Raw genomic sequence first — 20,889 nt, forward strand, 5'->3', positions numbered from 1 at the left:
TCTCGGCTGTGGAACAATGATAAACACAGTGTTTAGAATGCCTCATTCATGTTGTTCAATAGTAGACCAGATCCTGTACTGCCTACAAAGCATGAATAAAGAAGCAACAGGCATTTTCTCCTCCAAAAACACACCAAAAGCTGAGAGTGATGCAGACTTTATCCAGGACATGATGCGATGGGTTGGGAAACTGACAAACACGGAGAAGTAGAGAGAAAGCATGAAAGTAGTCTTTCGGAACATAAAACAGATGAAAGCTTTCTGTTAAAGTTATGTTTGCTATTTGTATGTTGTTTAAAAGCTGAGCCTAAGGTTTCAGCCACCGTAGTTTAATACATGTGAGGCGTGACTGAGATATGCCAGTTATTAGAGCCTTGATGAGTTATGTTCCTTCTTATTCTCGCATCTATTTGTCGTATCAGAGAAAATTCTGGTACCCTAACTGTGGTCACATATGCCTAAATATTCCTATATAAAGAAAGGAGTCTGAATGTTGGATAGAAACGCCTGTGAAGCGAAAAATATATCCTTACATTTAGAATCTCTTCTGGTAATACCTTCACCCAGTCCAAGCTACTAGCAGCTCTAATGTTCTATAATGATGCTCAAAGGGAAGTACCATATGCATCCACAAATGGAAACACACATTGAAAGGATAGACATGTACGCCTAAGCCATACATTCAAATGTACAGTAGCTAGGCTATCCACTCCATAATAGCCAGGAAATTCCGTAGCAATATAAAAGTGTATAGCCAATAGCTTTTACCACCACTTTGCCCGAGAAACCAAGCTGCTGAAATAATGGGTGCCCATGTACAGAGTTACGGAAAGGACGAGAGTTCAAGGCTGCTAAGTGGGACGGAGTATTCAAGTGTAATCCAGATGCTTACGCTCTAATTCCTCTTTAAACATTCGAAGTGGACGAACCAATTTTGCGAGGGCCATTGACGTCATGTTTTGCAGGGGGAAATTGCCCCATTGACCGACAAATAAATCTCAGTAATTCAGCACGTCGTCTAGCTGGGCAGTGGATAAATGTTTCCTGTCTACTTTATTGCTTGATGTCTGTCTTGTCAAAATTGTGTACATGGGTCTCTAAACGTTTCCCAAATTAGTTCCGTGCAAATGACCATCATTTAGATATACTATTCCCAATGGTTTACCATGGTGTGAGTGATATTTGAGTAGAAAAATTTCGTTGATAGAGGTATCCGTACCTATAGGAATCTACTTAGGATGAGAAACTTTTCAATTTTGTCTATACTCTAGGACTCCTCAAGTGATGCTAATGCACGTGTTACCCCGGAACAGTGACAGTTTTCTGTGAAACGATTCCATAACGTGGCAACGACGAATATGAGAAGTCATTTGCATGGTCAGTAATGATCATGTTTAGACTGAAAGGCATGGATCTCTAATAAAGTACAATTTGTAGCTCCACGATCGCTGGTAATAAGAGTAATAGTTTGGCGAAACTTTGATACTTCCTGATGGGACATGCATGGCCTTTCGCTCAGCACACTCCAAAAATAGAATTTAAACACCGGATCTTACAGCTGCATGTAATTGTTGTTGCACTTTTCCTTAACCTGAAAGACTGAGATTATCGAAGGTAGGAGTTGTCATTTCCGACGAGCATGCCAATGAGTCTCGTGAAGAGGAAGTTTTCAGAGACCAGGAGGAAGGAAATAATCTCGCTCACCCCAAGGCTATGGAGGATAGGGAATGATGGAGGAAGAGAGTCATGGCCATCCGTGCAACCAGCACCCCCGGATTATGATGATTCATAATAAGAAACTATCTGAAAAAACAACAACAACAACAACAACAAGCAGCATTGTACTAAAACGATCGTGTTTACAACCGGAAACCTTGTCTGGTGTGGCTCGGGGCGCAGTTTCTACGTGCACGGTGCGGAGCTAAAATAAATCAGCTCATCTGTGCGACTGTTCTGGAAAACACGAAGTGACGCCTCATCATCTCTGTCCGCCAGGAGCCTTGCTGTAGACATACTAACGAGTCTACAGCAACGATTGTGGGCATTCTAACATTAACGACTTGTCTCTTTTAAACGTGGTAAGTGGTGAGCTACCAGATAACCTAATGATTTACCGATGGGACGGACGTCCGTTTTCATCGTTCAAGCAAATAAGACCATTGTTAGTCCCACTGCTAATTTCCGATACGTCCTGCAGTGGATCAGATCAATACGCTGATGATAATGGACTGTAGCCGCTCGGGGTAGTCGTGTAAATGCCATTACAGGTTCTGGCTTATCAGGCAACAAATGAGGTCATTCAAGTCAACTTTTCCTGCGTAGCATCCCGCGGCGCTAAAGCTTCCATAAATACTGCTTCACTGGAACCGGATTCTAAAAGAAAAGTTGGTCGTCCTCATCTAACAATAAGCTACCTCGACAAAGCTGTACAGATGAGACAAACTTTCTAAGAGACGACCAGATGAAAGAATGATATCAGAGTACTGATAGGAACTTTGTTAAGTACCCACCTATCATAGAAGATTGTACCCAATTTGGAAGGTGCTGAAGCTAGATTACTGTAATGATAACAGTGGAGGCTTAATCTCTTTTGGCACTTGATAGTAACACTTTCCTTTTTTTATTGGGGACAGTGCCAAACGTAGCAACGAACCTGTAGAAAGGTTACTTTACTGGCAATATGTCAGAAGAAGAGTTGGTCGTGGTTTTTAACTATTAAGAAGCTTATTGAAGCAGAGACAAAGTTGATCAAACACCAGATAGAAAGATGGAACGAATGGATGAATGACAGTCTGGTAGTATTGGAGCAGGAGCTTGTTAATGCTTGAAGCTCGATGTACTCGAAGAAAAATGATGACGATAGGTAGGCCTACTGACTTGTAAGGATAACACTTGGCGCTTAATTTCCGGCTTTTGGCTTCAACAACAGCACCTTACTATTATTGAAACTGTGCCACTTTATCTTGTCAAAAGTTAATTTAAAAAGCGGCAGTCTGCCAGTAGTTTGATTACAACCATAATTGTGCACCCTGATTTAATGTATGATATTCAGGTAATAGTAGAGAATACCACACTAGCATATGACCTCGTAAACCGGGAAGAAACGGGAATAACCTTTATAATCACAACGGGCATAGAAAGACCGGTACCAGGGACCCCAGGGGCCAAAACCTTTTTTTTCCAAGGCTTTTGACTATTTGCGACACTCTTTGCTCTAGCACCGTAGAATACTATCGTTGGGGGGGGGGGGGGGGCTGGATACAGAACTTCCTGACTGACCGCCAGCAGGCAGTAGTGGTAGAAGGCAAATCTCTAGTTTAATCCCTGTACAGTTTGGTGTCCCTTAAGGGTCCGTGATTGGCCCTAGTTTGTTCTTGTTCTACATCAACGATCTGCCCTCAAGTCTGTCCTCGATCACCCGCTTGTTTGCTGACGACACCATGGCCCACAGGACTGTCTGTTCCACTCTGGACCAGTAAGCGCTATACAGGGCGACCTAGATCGACTTGCAGAGTGGGAAGACAAATGGATGATGCAGTTTCACCCTGACAAATATCCAACACTGCACATCAGCAGGAAGAGGAAAACGCTGAACTCGTAGCAACACCGCCATGGTCACTCTCAGCTCTGTACAACAGGCGAAGAATCTAGGTGTCACAATTACTTCAAACCTAACCTGGAACTCACATATTCCTAACATAGTCAACAAAGCTAATAAAGAACGGTTTTTTTTAAAGACGTAAAGTGAAAGTGAGATCAAAGACAAACAAAGCTGGCCTACAATGCCCTAGTACGGCCAATTCTTGAATTTGACTGGTCAGTATGAGACCTCTACACAACCTGAGATATTAACTTAATCGAAGGAGTACAGCGAAGGGCAGCGCACTGGACGTCGCATCGTTACAGATGCACTTCAAGTGTGAGCGACATGCTGGCGGAACTTGGACCCTACTTCACGAGAGGAACAGAAGAGCAAGATCATATTTTACAAGTCTCTTAAAGGGTTACTTTTTATGGACTCAAGGTGCAACCCTACCGCCAGTGAGCCCAGGAGTACCAGACATACACACCCAGCTTGCTTCCAGACAACATAATACTGACTTTCTTTCCCAGAACGGTTAAAGAGTGGAACAGCCTGCTAGCACAGGTGGCTCTCAGTCCCACTATTGCCAACCTCCAAGTTTCCTCCGCACCCATCCCTCCCTCCCAGTCACAACATTCCATTTTTGTCCGAACCCAATCTTGAAGTCATAAATAGCTTCCTTCTCTCAATATTGACCATGGTGAAATCCTAATCGATGGGGGATATCAGCCCTAAAGCGTCGATTATAGCTATAGTATATATATATTATATATATATACCTTGACTGTGTATATATATATATATATATACTCTCCCTTTATAGGGAGCATACTCTTCAATAGGGATGGATACCGGTACAGAAAATTCAGGTCCAGGTCCGGTTCAGGTCCAAAGGATCAGGTCCAGGTCCGGACTTGAACCTGGACCTGATTCAGTATGACTCATACCAATGTTCCATTTCACTACAAAGAAATATGTTTGGTGGAGTATTAGACTTAAACTGGCGTTTTGCAATCCTACAACGATAACTGCACCTGTGCGATTGGCTGTAAAACTTGGTAGAAATTAATATAAACTCTACTTCATTCCTGTTATTTTCTTCCACCTCCAAGCCCCAAAACGTGTGAATGCCTGATGAAATAATCTGTTAATTTTCTAATCGGTCCATTATCCGGTCCAACTAATCTTTTCAAGTCCGGTTTTTCTGCACCGGTCCAATAAGGAAAAACGGTTTTGTACCGGTACGCTGTACCGATACCCAGTCCTACTCTTCAACATGCTGAAGGCGGCTGGCTTAACCAAAAGATGAAGTAGAAAGCCTGAATGCCATAGAAGTAGTATTAGAGTCGAAACTTTCTTAGATCTTTAAACTTGATCTACCTAAGGAAGAAAAATGAAGATGATGGTTAGGTCTCCTGACTTGTAAGGATAACATTGGACACCTAATTTCCTGGGTTGAGCTTTAACAATAGTGCACTTCTCTTTGATTGAAACCGTGCCACTTTATCATTTGAAAAGAGGATTTAAAAGAAGGTAGTTTGCCAGAACTACAACTACGAACCCAATCGGAGACCAAACGAATTTGACAAGACATACTTAGAGGGCAGCAACGAATGCCAACCTTACCCATTACCTTGTGTAAACCCAAGAAAACGGAAATGGTCTTTGGTCAGAAATGGAAGATGTTTCCGGTGCTATTGGCAAAGTACCTCTTCTTAGGATAATTCAGGGAAGGCAATCGTTAAGGCGGTCTTCCACATCTTAGCTGGAACAGAGAGCAACCTAAAAATGCTGCAACGGTCAAGCAACCTGGAAAAAGAATCACGAACTCGTTTACAATGGAAGTACCAGCTCACACATAATCTATTCCATACACAATAGAACCAACAAGTATGATGCACACACAACTGATGACATGTTGACAGCGTTAGAGATCATTCTCATGGTGATATCTCCTGGAGTTTATAAGTATGCTAATGAGAATCAACTATCAAGGGGGGATATTCGAGAGTTTCACGAAAACACTGGAGTAGCAGTTCAGAAGGTATTTGCCTATGTGTTGTATCATCTAGTAGTTCAGCGCACCTCCACAGACTAAGAAGCAACAGATGCTCAATCTGTCATTGTGGTAAATCAGCTTAAACGATGACAGGGCGGCATCTAGCGGTCCGTATTAAGAAGGCAGTAGTGTGCTATGAAATGAAAGAAAAAGATTGTGAAGCGTCACTCTTCTGTCTGCGTCAGAATAACAGCGGTTGTGTCGCTCAGACGGCAAACACGATGCTGGAAATGCTTCTTTCCCATGACAAAACTTAAATCAGTAGTCGTGCATTGACCAAGGAAAATTTCCAGGGTGTGATATGAACGTGTAAGAGCTGCGTCTGTCTTCACTGCCATTGAAAGTGTAAGAAAGGCTATTCAATGAGTTTAACCGGATCAAAATGCTAGACGTAAGTATTTTATCTCGGATGGTCATCTGGCAATATCGCATATTCATAAGCATGCTAATAAGAATGGATTAAGGGAAGAAGTTCGCCCCCAACTTTCGCAATGAAAGTTTGGTAGTTCAAAGTACACGAATGCAATAGTTGTGGCTGAAGCATTCACGGACGGAAGGGTGCCATATACAAAGCATTCACCATACGCATAGCTTAGCTGAATAAACCCCATCTGTGCATGGGCAGAGTCCCCGAAGCCTGGGTTTCCGAAAGGCTGGGCCGTTGTTGGAATAATCCTGGCTATAACACACTGGTTGAGCTGGATGTTACTCCATAGCAAACAAAAACAGATATGAAATTTTGTCTTTGCTTCAATACCCTGAGCAATCCTAGGAATGTACATTCAGAAGACTTACTTGAGCAGCTTTGTCGAGACCGTGCTGTTATATGATTCATTCATAAAGTAGGATAAGACAACCTAAATTGGCTTTAAATCAGCTTGATTGCCGGTAAACCAGACCAGTATGAGCATGCACTAGATTCAAAGCCTGTACCAGCCTAACGTCACATGTGGGTAGAATTGAACAAATTGTCTGATTGGAAAGCCATGATATACAGGTTTACGGGTCATTGCCAGTATCTAAAGACTATAAAATATCACATAAACTTATTATTATTCTTAGTGATCTTCATTTGCTAGCACACCTGGGTATACCATGAGGAGAGTCATACAGTCATGCACCGAATCATTGAAGGCCGAACAAATGTGGGAGGGGGGCATTGCTAGCTGGTCGACCTTATCATTCCACATTGCAAAAAAGATAGACCCTAAAGAAAATGATAATATACCTCTGTGCTAATATAAGACAGCAACCATACGATATACGCATCATCACAAGCCTAAACAGAACGGTTCACGAGATAGTTGTGGACATACAAAGACGAACACAGCCATGCCAGCACATAACCTCTCCCCTCAGCGTTCGCAGCTGCAGCTTCACAGGTGCAGAATTTCAAGGGCAACCAAACTTTCAGTTTGTATTCATCCGCTGAATCATCCAGTGACCATCAAAGTTATAAAATGACACGCAAAAATAGAACGTCACCCCTCTAGTATTTAAGGTAAAGATTTAATCTATCAGAGGTTTATTTTTCAGCTTTCAATCTCCAACATTGTCATTTGCTAGGATTAGGCACTATTTTTGTCGGCCCAAGAATACAGTGAAACAACATACAGAAGACGTTCACGGAAGATATCAGTCCATGCATGGGGATGGGGTTACACATGATAAGCCTAGATGGATATCATGAGGCACTGCAACTTTGTAATATACTGCTAATTGTAGTTAAAAGGCTGCTACTCGTGTCCTTAGCAACCTTTATAATAATTATTATTATCATTGCATTATGCCAGAAGACCACCCTCAGGTCATGGTTTGTTACTCTCTTTAATGTTTGCTGATCATCTTAAAGCGTGAATCCGAAAATACATTACCACACTGTAGGTGCGACCTGACCATAGTCCCAAAGAGAAGTGGCATAGCTCCGTCATCTATGTTTGAAAATGTTGTCTTGACCAGACAGCCACCTTTTCTTCTCCTAAACTCCGCCAGAGGGCTCTCGTAGAACATTACCGTTTTCAAGAATGCAGTTTGCAATTGTTTGGGTTCGTAGAGATGTAGTTTTGTGGATGACCGGTCTAAAAAATTTCTAGATTTTGGGATTAGAATAGTTTTTCTTGGCAATAGATTTGTCCTGTATTTACAAATCTCTCCTGAACATACTGTTATCGTATTTTTGGCTGGTAGATGGCGTTGAAATTTGAAATTACAGATATGGCTTGTTTTATGATGAATTATCCCTATTTTTGCTTGTTCAGCCTAACTATTGTGTTGTGATAAACACGGTGCGTTTGTAATCAAGTCGTACCATAAAGTTCCCTGGATACCCAGGCCACACTAATAGACATGCAATCGCAGAAAAACTGTTCGCATGTTCAATCTTTTTTCTCTAGATAGATGTACGTGTATTGAATTGTTCTGCAAGTTCATTCTAGTGACTCTGAAGAAGAGTGATGGGTGTCACTCGAAACGCCCAAAAGTAATTAATTCTCCAATTTTATTCAATTGTAGAGACTTTACATTTGAATATTGTTTACCTGGATGTTTAACCTACAGAGTTATATCCCAGACAAACTGTTTTCTTTGACGGTTGATTTCTTTTATCTTTGCCTGTTTGGTAAATCGTTGTCTGTGATAAACATTCCTGTAGGACAGGTGTGTCCATAATCAGCTTATGAGGCCATGTTGATTTGATTACATGGATGACATCCACATGCACATCAATTCTCGACCGTCCCCCGAAATTGCTGTAAATCGTACAAAGTAGCTGCATAAAGAGCACATGTATGCCATAAATTCAATCCCAAATGTTGAAAAACATACACTAACGTTATAGCATGCAACAAAATGAGTAACCTATTGTTCGGCATACAATACCCTGTGCGTTTGGTCATTTGTTCAGTCTTCCTGACGAATTAGATTTCATGACAAAGGAAACGTTTTGGGCGAATAAATATCTTTCTATCAAATGCTCACGCCAGTTTAATGGTTCCTAGAGGATGCTATCATATGATCATATCAATGTAGCCTTACTAGATACTACGATTCAAGTCGAATCATGTCATGAGGCCCCCCGGTCATCCAGCAGACGTATCGGCCCCATTCTGCCTCTAACCGAATCTGCCCTGCTGTAATTGGTCCGTGATTGATGACGTCTGAGGTAACGGTTTCCGCTGCAGGTTTGTTAGCCACCGGTAAGTCTGAGTTATGGAGTTCCTCGGCACTGTGGGGAGTCCATGACGGGTAATTAAGATTACCCGCAGTCGGGAGGAATTTTGCGGTATTGTCAGCGAACTGCCACGGAGATTACGTCTGTCTGAGGGCCCGTAAGGCTCTATTTATTGGACAATTTGTCAAGGGCGGTGTCATAAGCCGTGAATGAATGGTGGTAATCAATCTAGCCACAAGGAATATGCAAACTACTGAGACTCCAGGGCCTTAATTGATTTATCCAAAACGTGAAACTTAGTGAACGCCTTTCAGTAGGCTTTGTGTTTAACAGGTACTATGTACAGAAAGTTCAGACAACGTACAGATAATTCAAACTAGAATGAGAACTCATCTCATTTGATGAGATACGCGCGCCATTCTATTCTACTCATTTCCATGTCCATTGGCCTTCAAGTTAAACTTGTTCATGGAACTGCTCATCGATCATATGAAAGAAATCCGACTAAATAAGATTTACTGAGCACAAGGTGTGCTAATATTCTTATCCAATCTCACTGGCAGCTGATGACTATCTGCAGCAGACTAAGCTCATCACACTGCTCTAATGTCATTATCGCACCCTTATGTTGATATATGTCATATTTCTGTAATCAAATCTTTGTAGATAACTGTTGTAATCTTGTTATGGAATAATGATGGCTTTAAATCATCGAAGAATATGCGTTTCAAAATTCGTGTGTAACGTTTATCTACAAATGGCAGATGGGCGCCGATATAATGACACGAACAATAGAATTAATGACATCTTTATGCCAAATTAAAACACAGGCCGAATGCATCAAGAGAAGAGAGGTTATGCTGTATCCCATCTATATCTACAACGTCTCTTCCCTCTTCTTGAAACATATTACAAATTCAAAGAGGGGTTTTCTACCAACTTGTATAGTTTTTTGGATGATATATATGCGCGAACGCTTGGACGTCTTGTTTACTTATATATGCATACCGCTGGTCTAGCTGTTGACCATTTACAAGGTAATGTATGCTAAATATTCAAAAACAAAATGTGCTTAATGTTTATCTAGAATTGGGCTACACATGCAATAGTTGTTCGTCCTAAGTTCTGTCGATCGTGGTAGAATTGAAATTTATCACTGGCACTCTATACGGGCACTCCCATGAGTTAGCTTTGAAAAGTTTTTATTACTCACTTGTGCTGCGGGGACTATATTGCTGTCAAGCGATATGGAAGAAAAATGGGTCCGGTCTGTATATTACACAATTATGGTCCGCAATCCATCTGGTGGGGTCTCAAAGGTATCGACTTTGCAGAGACACTGATGGATGACGATGTTTGAGTCTGACTCCTGTTGTATTGGTAAATATACAGGGTATTTCCAGAGGTCGAAAACCATGTGATCAAGTTTGTTTTAAATTGTGAGATGGTTGACAAGACTGCTTCGACATTTTCCCTAGTGATTTAAGCTGTCTCGACAAGAAGAAATTAGGGAAACCTTGAATCAAAAAGGAGTACAGTATATGTCGAACCCAGATGAGCACTTTAGTCTCAATAGATCTGATTTCCTTCACATAGAATGGAGGTAATATTTCAGAGGATATGTTCTCAGAAGGTCCTGTCTCCTTCAGATATTGCAAAGTTTAGTGGATGGAGCAGTCGCCCTAACGACAGGCCACGCGACAACTTCAGCAATTAGTAAGCCGTTGTTCTGCCACAACACAAAACCTCAAATGGATGCCTGTATAAACATTGATGTTCCCTTGACAGTGTACAGGTTCTGGAGGATAGAAGCTCTCATCCATCAAGAGCCAATTAAAAGTGGCAATGACGCTGCGAACACAGGGTAGGGCCTATTCACGGTCACATCCATCATTTCCGCCCTGTGAATAGCAACCTCAGGGGACGAAAAGGCTGCCAGATTTCTTTTCTATCAAAATGCTGCTGAAAACGCATTGTTTGAAAAGCTAATTATGATGTACGTTACTTTGAATTCGAACCTAGGTGAACCCTATTACGCCCTGGTTCACACCAACGGACATTGTGATAAATCGTGTGGGGTCCGAATTCATGGCGGTCAGCAAGGCTCGTAGCATGGGACTGCAGGAGTTACCGTACGGGGAGAGGGAGGATTGTTCTAGAGTCATGATGTTTTATGAGTGTCATACAGAAGGCACCTTGAGACTCCGGCTGAGTTATGAACACGGCAGAAGAATGACATCCGAGTAACGCATGGGATACGGCTGATCCCAAGCAAGCACGTTTGGTAAAATGTCATTACCACGAGGTCATATATAATCCTTATCACAGGGGACAAAAGTCATCAAACCCTGCAAGTATCCAGATGCTACTACCAGAGACTCAGACACTGTCATCTAAGTATACTAGGGATCATTAGATGACAATTGGACTAATTGGGCTGTTTTATGTTGCGGTTCTATCTCATATGAATATTATGTCGAGAATGTCGATGACAGTGAGCAGCTCGTATGCGTTGTATGCGTAGCTTAAGCTGTCTCAATCCCCACGCAGTGGAATGGATAGATAAAGGCAGAACAAAACGTTTTTATGCAACTTTAATCAGTGTTTACACCTTGGTATAGAGCAAAATTACGAATAAGATAGTATCAATGGCGGTATGAAGTAGTAGGCTTTGTCATAGTCATTGGCTATGTCCTTTCTAGACATAGTATGATTCAATGTGTTTTTTTTTTATATTGGTAGGTTTGAAGTCTAAATTGGACACTTTCTGTTAAACCGTGCACGTAACAAGATACGGGACATAGAGTCTACTTTTTGCATTTCAGACGACTAACTTTGCGTAAAGATTTGTCATATGAAGTTCAATTGAACGGTGTATAGGTAAACTTACAAATGTCATGTATCTGTACTTCTACAGAGTACAATGAGTATCTTTATGTACAGACACTGGGTTAGAAATATACCTTTGTGCGTCAGTCCATGCAGAGAGTGCGTCTCAAGGCGTTTGATATCACCAAATATTGTTCAGATTGATGCATTAAGTTTCTACCACCTATCATCAAGTATTAGGTCGTAACTATGGAGGAAGAGAGTCATGGCCATCCGTGCAACCAGCACGCCCGGATGATGATGATGATGATATTTTCCTTGGATATTGCTTTTCCTTACATATCTTTCTTTCTTTACGTCGAGTAGTCCTTCAGTATCAAATTTAAGATGACTCTTCCGGTGTACTCGTCGGGGGGGGGGGGGGAGGTATCCCAAATGCATGTGGCTTTCAAGTCCAAAGTTTGATGCACACAGTCGCCCGCACTTTGCACGTATGGTAAGTTGTATCATAGACCAAAAAAGCGTTGTTAAAAAGTACCATAGGCACAAAAACAACCTTAACGAGTTTGACCTCCTTGAGCTGTTCACGTCCTTGGGCTGAGCACAATATCTAACATCCTGCGAATCCGGTAACGCCTGGCTCCTTGGTGAAGACATCGACCTCAGAATAAAGGCTTCCGCACGGGAGCATGGCTTGATGTCAGAGGGAAACTGAGTTTCTGGCATTCATAACTCAATCAGTAGCGACTCTTGTATGTGATTCTGTCCAAATTACAACAATGATATAGTTGAATCATCATCATACAACTCAAAACGTTGCCGACGAACATGCCGAAGAGTTATTGGTGACATTTTGATGTCTCTCCAGGCACCCGGTGCTCCTGTGTCGTGCTGGCTACGCTGACAGATAGACGGTCCAATACGTGATGTTGAATATGACGAACAATGAAGGAAACACCATCCTGCAGACGCGGTCGATGTTCTGGGCAGCGGTGGGCACGAAGTTGCAGCTGTCGCATTTGCCACTGATTTCTATTGGCTGGTGCTCTGGTGACGCGCCGTTCTCGGTCGGCTTATCCTCCTGTAAATGGAAGGGTATCAAGTACGAAAAATGGAATGAGAAGATCATATTGTTATTGATAAAGTCTAACAGTTACTGTTTTGTTTAAATTAGTAGATGTAGCATCAGTCCCGAACTGAGGCACTGAACTGATGGGAAATCAAAAGTATTTATGACGTGGTCCATGTAGCGTACAAGTGCTAGTGGGTTGTAACAGTATTGTTCTTCTGTAACATTGTCCGACGTTAAAGAGATGAAGATATGTATGATATAGCCAGTATAACAGCCCTGATAACAAATCAGTGCCTCATTCATTGATATTGAGCTTTGACTTGACTTGAGCTAAATAGTGCGCAAATAGTAACGTTTGCAGGTATACATTTAGAGAGTCATAGAAGCCCACGTGCGTCAACATAGACCTAGCGTGGAGTCCAGGCTTGGAACTAAACCTAACAAATTTGGACTCCAGGCTAGGACAATACAGGCCGAGACAGTAAAGCCACTAACCTTTCCCCAACAGCTCGCACGGCTTTGTGACGTTCCCACAGATTCCAGTGCAGTACAGGCAGTTATCGTGATAGCGGATACACGTGGCAGTTTGATACTTCGTTCCTACTGCTGATAAGGTTATATAACCGCTAACAACCTGTCGGATGGCCTGGGTACCATCCGATTTCAAAATAGTTTTAGGGTAGCGAGTGTAAGGAGCTCCGGTAGAAATCGGATGGTACCCAGGCTAGTCACATCTGGAAATGACGCCTCTTACTGGCACTGTATAGATCTTGGTGACAACTACTTTTATTCTACGATACTTTCTTTGGACAAAAAGAAAGACAAAAATTGTTACAAACCATGTCGATGATGATACGTCTGCCCTTGTTTTCTGTAAGCCACCATCTGTATGTTACGGCGTATTCAACTAAAGCCGTGAAGACAAATAGTTGACAGGCAACAATCCAGATGTCGATAGCTCTGACGTAAGAGACCTCCTGCATGGCGTGGCTGCGTGAGCTCTGCGTGGTCATGGTCAGGACTGTGAGGACGCCGAGGCAGACTCGGGCTGGAACTGCACCTGGTACCAAGAGGACAAATCGTCAGTTACTCAAGTGGATATGGGTTTGGAAACGGTCAGTCGTTTCAGACAACCATCCTGTGTCTGTTGAGAAATCTTGTTGGAAATATTTTTTATATCCTAGCTGTGAATTGATAAGCAAAAGAGATCTAGTTGGGGAACAGGTGTATTATGACTATGTAACAATGTGCAGAAAGGGGAGGAAGGCATCTAAGTATCTCTGACGAATAGTCAAATTATTGATTTCTGTGTTTTTTTCTGATCGATCAACAACATTCATTATGGTCTCCTGGTGCCAGACCCCGTTAGTTCTATGATTGAAATTATGCATATGTCTTAATGCTACCAAATTGTACACCCCAAATTCATTCCGATGTATTTAATGATGGAATCAACACCTTGGTTTGGTTTATGTCTGATTAACGTTAATTATTGTTATTGAAAGTACACTTACCGATCTCAATCCAGAAAGAGAGCCATGACATGATGACGATGAAGGTGGAGGGCACGTACATCTGCATGAGATGGTAGGCAAACCTTCTCGACAGGTGGAACTGGATCTCTAACGATGTGTATGTGCTTTTATCACCTGTGAGATGTACCAATGTGTGAGACAAGGAAACAGACTGAGTACAGATGTGAAATAGCTGAATCATTAAGAAAGTGGTATTTGGCTTTGATTTCTGATCATAGCAAAAAATAGTGCATCATTCATTGTCATTGAGCTTTGACTTGACTTGAGCTAAAGAGCGTGCAAATAGTAACGTTTGCAGGTATATATGTAGAAAGTCATAGAAGCCCACGTGCGTCAACACAAACCTAGCGTGGAGTCTAGCCTTGGAACTAAACTTAAGAAAGTTGGTCTCGATACAGTTAAGCCACTAACCTTTTCCTAACAGATCACACGGTTTTGTGACGTTCCCACAGATGCCAGTGTAGTACAGGCAGTTATCACACTCCTCTGACCCGGCATCATCCGCGCACAGCTTCGTGTTGGTTTGGCAGGCGTCCGAGTCGGCGTAGTCACAAGTTTGTTCGGAGAACGTGCAACCTTTACCTGGGATATTCAAGCACGTGTTGCAGTTAGATTCACTGGACATATCATCATGTAGATCACATAACTGTGATAATATGCATGGTAAAATCCACCTTTTTAGGTCGTGTAAGTAGCCGTTAACACCACCAGGGAAGGCCAATATAGCTTAATACACCGTAAATGTTTGTGTCGCCACATAATAAACATTCAATTTTCCATGCCGCATAGCTCATCAACGGTCAATCACCAGTAACATGTACCCTGATCAGATAAGTGCAAAAAAGCAAGTCCTGATCCACTTACTGATGACCTTTTCGGTGATCTTTACTCCAGATACTTTATGTTCCATGCCTAGAGTATTGCAAGCCTATGTTGCCCTGCATTATCTTTAACGAGGTTAAACAGGATGGGAGATGGATGGCAATGGGGATCTGCCTGGAGACATGCAAGAACTGCTCATTTTTTCTGGTGAAAAAGCAAATGGTGGCTTACCAGGGACAGATGGTAGAAACGACGTGACGTAGGATTTTGCAGTTATTCCCGCTAACTTGAACTGAGAGTGGAAGGCAGTCGCATCGGAAATGACAGGTACTGTGTTCATCGTCATCAATGAAGGTAACCCCCACACGAGACGAGTGTCATCAACTGCAGAGAGAAATGACAGGCATAAGGCTGTCAAGAACAGTGGGTGTTTTTCCTTGGCGTGACATTCACCATAAAGATCCATAAAGGCTAAGAATGTCACCGCTGCATACAGCTGCTGTCAAACGAATTTGTTTCACAATCCTGTTATCGCCAAACTTTCGAGACGGATGAGCCCAGTTGATGATTTTCACCACAAGACTGTCTTGAAGTAGAATTCATGGCATTTGTTTTAGCTCAGGGATGTCACACTAGCTTTTCTTTCTAAAAAATCAATTTGCCAAAAGTTATGTTGCTTTCTATTAAGTTACTTTGCTGCATTCAGATGAAAGGGATTGTGACGCATGCGGTCGACTTGGGTTTGTACTTAAATATTTAGCATTACCTAAGTGGCTAAATTAGTAACAGATGGCCCTACGCGTTAATCTGGTGCACTAATCAAACTAACTGGCGGTTACTTTTGGCATTAAGCAGCACTAAAGTACGAAGGCTGTCAACCAAGTCCCCGTACCTGCAAACACGGAAAATTAACGTTATGGGACGAAAACCAATTACTTGCTTTAAGGGACTTGGCACAATTGATTTTGATGATAATCTGGAAAATTAAATCTCGCGGACCCTGGTGAGCGATTAGGTGTGGCTGGAAGTTCTGTTTTAAACTCGTAAGAAGACTACAACACAAAGTTTCTTTAAAACTGTCAACGAGTATTTTATCTAGCACGATGTTGCCGTTGGTTCTGTCCAGGAATCTAGAGTACACATCCCGCTGGGAGACAACAGTTACTTTTACGACAATTCCATGTGATATGATACAGCTGTCAACATGGCATATCTCATCAAAAACTCCAATTCAAGAAAACTATAAAGTCGCAAATCCCTCCATTTTTCGACCCAATTTGCGAACAAAAAATTAGGTCATTTTCTTTGACTCATTTACTCTGCATTGGATAAAGGCAGTGATACGTTTCCAGCATAATCCTGTTAGGCTTTGTGAACATAAAGCCAATCAGTACTATCTTTAATGGGAATAGAAAAATTGCCCATGTCGCTATACGACAAGACGTATGATTTTGCAGTTATTTCCGCTATAGCGTTATATAGTTATAACTTAAACTGAGAGTGGATAGCAGTATCGGAAATGACAGGTACATCGTCATCAATGAAGGCAACCCCCACACAATACGAGTGTCATCAACTGCAGATAGGAATGGCAGACATATCGCTGTCAAGAGCAGTGGGTGTTTTTCCTTGGCGTGCGTGACATTCACCATGAAGAGCCATAAAGGCTAAGAATGCTGCTGCATACAGCTGCTGTCAAACGAATTTGTTTCGCCAAACTTTCGAGACGGATGAGCCCAGTTGATGATTTCCACCACAAGACTGTCTTGAAGTTGGATTCAATGCATTTTATCAGCTCAGGGATGTCCCGCTAGTTTTTCGTTCTAGCAAATCATGAGAGTTCTGTAGCTTTCTATAACTTTACTTTGCTGCATTCATATGAAAGGAATTGTGACGCATGCGGTCGAATTAGATTTGTATTTTAACATTTAGCGTTACCTAAGTTGCAAAATTGGAAAGAGATGGCCCTACGCGTTAATCGGGTGCACTAATCAAACTAACTGGTGGTTACTTTTGGCATTAAGCAGAATTAAAGTACGAAGGCTGTCAACCAAGTCCCCGTACCTGAAAACACGGACTATTAACGTTATTTGACACAGAATGGGACGAAAACTAATAACTTGCTTTAGGGGATTGAGCACAATTAAATGTGACTATAGTCTGGAAACTTAAATCTCGCGGACCCCGGTGAGCGACCATGTGTGACTGGAAGTTCTGTTTAGAACTCGTCACAGCAATGTTAGCCTTTTAAACTGTTAACGAGTAATTCATCTACACTTCCAACTGGGATACATCAATTGCACTTAAGACAATTTTATGAGACATAATGCAGCAACACGGCATATCTCATTAAGAACATCCTTCAAGATTGCCATAAAGAGGTATTACCCTCCACTTTTCGGCCTATTTTGCCAACTATTAAGGTAATTTTCTTCGATTCATTGGATAAAGATAATGAGACGTTTCCAGCATTATCCTGTTAAGTTTCGTGAACAAAAGGCCAATCAGTGCGCTCTATATACTTAGTATCATTAGCAATGACAAGAAAATTGCCCTGTGTCACTTAGCTGGTATTGGGTTATTAAGAAAGTACGGGTTATCAAGCAAGTAGTCTATGAAGTTTTTGGTGATTAAGAAACAAATTGAATGTACATACATCCGTCCAGTCTGATGTGGCAGGTCTGCTGGTCCATCGGGAAGGCGTGGAGAGACATCTGACAGGAAGCCTTGATGTCGTACCTGGAAGAAAACACATCGTCTTAAGCAGCTTTAGATGTCAGTGGAAACGTCTAGAAGTAATATCCAAATTTTATTCAGTTGTAGTGATTGAATTCTCTTAAATGTTCTTTGATGGACCATCAGACTGGGTGTATAACTTTCAAACTTTCATCAAAGTCCCTTGTTTCTTCGAAACCAAAATAGATATCCAAACACCTTTGAATCTACCGACTTCCAAACACCTTTGACCCTTTGCTGACGTGACGTCTGGATGTGTGACATAGGCTTTGGGTCATTTCACCTTGATAAGGATCAGATAACTGATCAAAGGCTTGTTGTTAAGCGCTTTATTTTGTGCACAAATATAAAGTTTTTTTAAAACTTTATATTGTAACATGATGTTGACTACCGTCACAGATGAACTTACACGAAAACGGATATCTTTAGTACTCTAATTTGTGCTATTGGCCGCATAACACATTTGGCTCTTCTCAGACCTCACCTGACAATCAGGTTGACCACGCCTTCCCGTGACACCCACATGGTGGTCTCCTCCTCTGCGGTGGCGATGTCCAGAGACTTGGTGTTGGCGAAGTCCACGTGAGGTTTCCACACCTGCACACCCGAGTCCACGGGAAGCCAGGTGTTCTGCGTCAGGTTAGCCAGCCGATGGTCCCGCCACTCCTGGGCCACCTGAAGGCTAACCTCGAAATCCTACAGACATAAACATGAAGTCATTAAAGTAGCTCCACAATAAAACGTTAGTAACTGCATCACTCACCCATTCACTCACTCACTCACTCACTCACTCACTCACTCACTCACTCACTCACTCACTCACTCACTCACTCACTCACTCACTCACTCACTCACTCACTCACTCACTCACTCACTCACTCACTCACTCACTCACTCACTCACTCACTCACTCACTCACTCACTCACTCACTCACTCACTCACTCACTCATAGCCCGTAACCTCAGTGGTCGTAGGGGCTTCACGACATCTATCAGCAGTGATAACTGTAGTAACTGCATACCTGTTGTTACAGAGAAAATCTTCTTGATTTACCGTTACACACAAAATCATATCCAGTTGCTTGAGTAACTGCTTTTTGACGTACTTCATGTACTTAACGATAGCAATGCACGCGTCCTGATGACACTATGAATGTAAATTATGTGCCAAAAGTATATTTACATCTCATTTATGACGAATTCTTAATCCCAACTATTCATATGGATACATAAAGAAGCAACTATATACATTAGCTATCCTTAAATTTCAGTCATGGTGATAGCGACACATTGTTGATTTTTAAATCGTCAGATACTGTCTTGAGGTGTTGGTTTCATCGATTTTGTAAATCTCTGGGTACAGGTCTACGGTATCCATGGGTCAAACAGCAGGGGTCAATTGGGTATCGTTTGGCCCATGAATACTGTGCTGCCCCCTTAGAGGTTTAGTTGGAGATTACGATTATATGCTAATGATAATTAACGATTGTCACTTTTATGTAGACTATTTAACCGAGCATTCACACCCTCAGTCGCAGCGTATCCATGTATTCATCACCTTCTCATTCTAAGCCCATTAACAACAAGTGGTTGGTTAATGTTTTTCAATATGAACCTTTTCCCAAATATAAATACAATTATTGAGATGCATGATCGATTGTTGCAATGACAGAAAAACTCCAAAACCCAAACTACAATAACACCTTCTGTCCAATTCATCTTTCTTTGTGACGTTCATTAGTCTAAGAGAAGAGTGCGCCCTGTGTTTTCAATGATTGACCCGATTCTCTAAGTAAATATAACTATTGGACTATGATCAATCATTCTTAGTGTGGCCTAATGGAGCAATCAAATGACCATAGCCAAATAGTCTTCAATTACTGTTCCAATCAATTACACATTAACAATCACATCTAAATACCAAATGTACATTTACAATTTGATTTGTATGTGCTTTCCATTAAAAAGACCCAGCTCATATAGTAATTCTGCAACACAGGAAAAGGGCCATTTAGGCAATTTTGCATCGATAAGTCCATCACCTAACAGGGTGATTCATCATCTCAGTAAAGATACCGCAACCGGCCACACGGTCCTCTTTATACTAACATTACAGCAGAGCACTGCAGGTGACAAACAGCTAATGTGTATAGGCTATCAGAATAAGCCTCTTAAGTGGAACCAAGGGGGAAATTCATTGCCACTAATGGGGATCATCTAAAAGTTCTAATGAAACGATTAGGGTCTTTAACTTTTCAGCATTTGGAATTGGACTTCTATACTACCAAGTGTGGGCGAACATTTCATACTTGTATGACACCCTGCTGTGTCCACGGCTGTTGCCTTATCCGTTTGGACAGTGACGGATCATGATGAGTTTTCCGCGGGACAAGGGTCAACATTTCATGTCACTAGGGGCTGGTAATATCCCAATGGAGACCAAAGGTCAACACGACGAAGAACAAACGTCCAAATGAAGACATATTAGCCGTCTTAACGGATACTTAGTGGGCATATTAGGCATTGAAAATTAGGAAAGACTATGCTTAACGTGAAGGAAAACCAGCAAACTTAGATGAATTGTTACATGATAAGAAGTTCCACCTCACAAACAAGACATTAGGCATTAAAAATGAAGAAAGACAATGTTTAACATAACATAACGGTATGTAATGGAATACCAGCAAACTTAGATTAATTCTTACATGATAAGTAGTTCCACCTCACTATCAAGACATCAAAATTAATGATAGTTGGAAATCATGTTTTAACTACAGTACTTTATTGCTGTTCTGTATGCGACTGTGCAGAGGGCCAATTTACATAATGGAAGACAGATATTGCTGGTATGATGGAATGTCCAAACGTTTAGTATCATTCATGATGGTGATATCTGAACATGGCTATGCATATATGCCCAGTACCGACTACAATAGATTTTGTTAGACTACAAAGGGAACAATGGCAAAGTATCCCTTTGTGGTATCCCATTAAAGAGAGAGAGAGAGAGAGAGGGGGGGGGGGGGTGTATGACATTTATATACACTGTTCGTGGCGTGGCATATCGTATCTAAGAGTATACTC

General features: G+C 41.7%; 1 protein-coding gene across 1 annotated transcript in view; it reads right to left on the reverse strand.

Moving 5' to 3' along the window:
• Positions 1-12,087: 12,087 nt before the first annotated feature.
• LOC118417546 (glycine receptor subunit alpha-2-like) overlaps positions 12,088-20,889 on the reverse strand; it is a 14,967-nt gene continuing 6,165 nt past the window's right edge. Inside the window, exons 3-9 of the mRNA XM_035823136.1 lie at positions 18,290-18,501; positions 17,726-17,808; positions 15,301-15,453; positions 14,659-14,829; positions 14,227-14,361; positions 13,552-13,772; positions 12,088-12,721 (exon numbers count right to left, since the gene is read on the reverse strand). Coding sequence (XP_035679029.1) covers positions 12,536-12,721; positions 13,552-13,772; positions 14,227-14,361; positions 14,659-14,829; positions 15,301-15,453; positions 17,726-17,808; positions 18,290-18,501 — 1,161 coding nt within the window. The 3' untranslated portion in view covers positions 12,088-12,535. The remainder of the gene's footprint in view (positions 12,722-13,551; positions 13,773-14,226; positions 14,362-14,658; positions 14,830-15,300; positions 15,454-17,725; positions 17,809-18,289; positions 18,502-20,889) is intronic.

The sequence above is a fragment of the Branchiostoma floridae genome, chromosome 6, assembly GCF_000003815.2.
Source record: "Branchiostoma floridae strain S238N-H82 chromosome 6, Bfl_VNyyK, whole genome shotgun sequence".
Classification (NCBI taxonomy): domain Eukaryota; kingdom Metazoa; phylum Chordata; class Leptocardii; order Amphioxiformes; family Branchiostomatidae; genus Branchiostoma; species Branchiostoma floridae.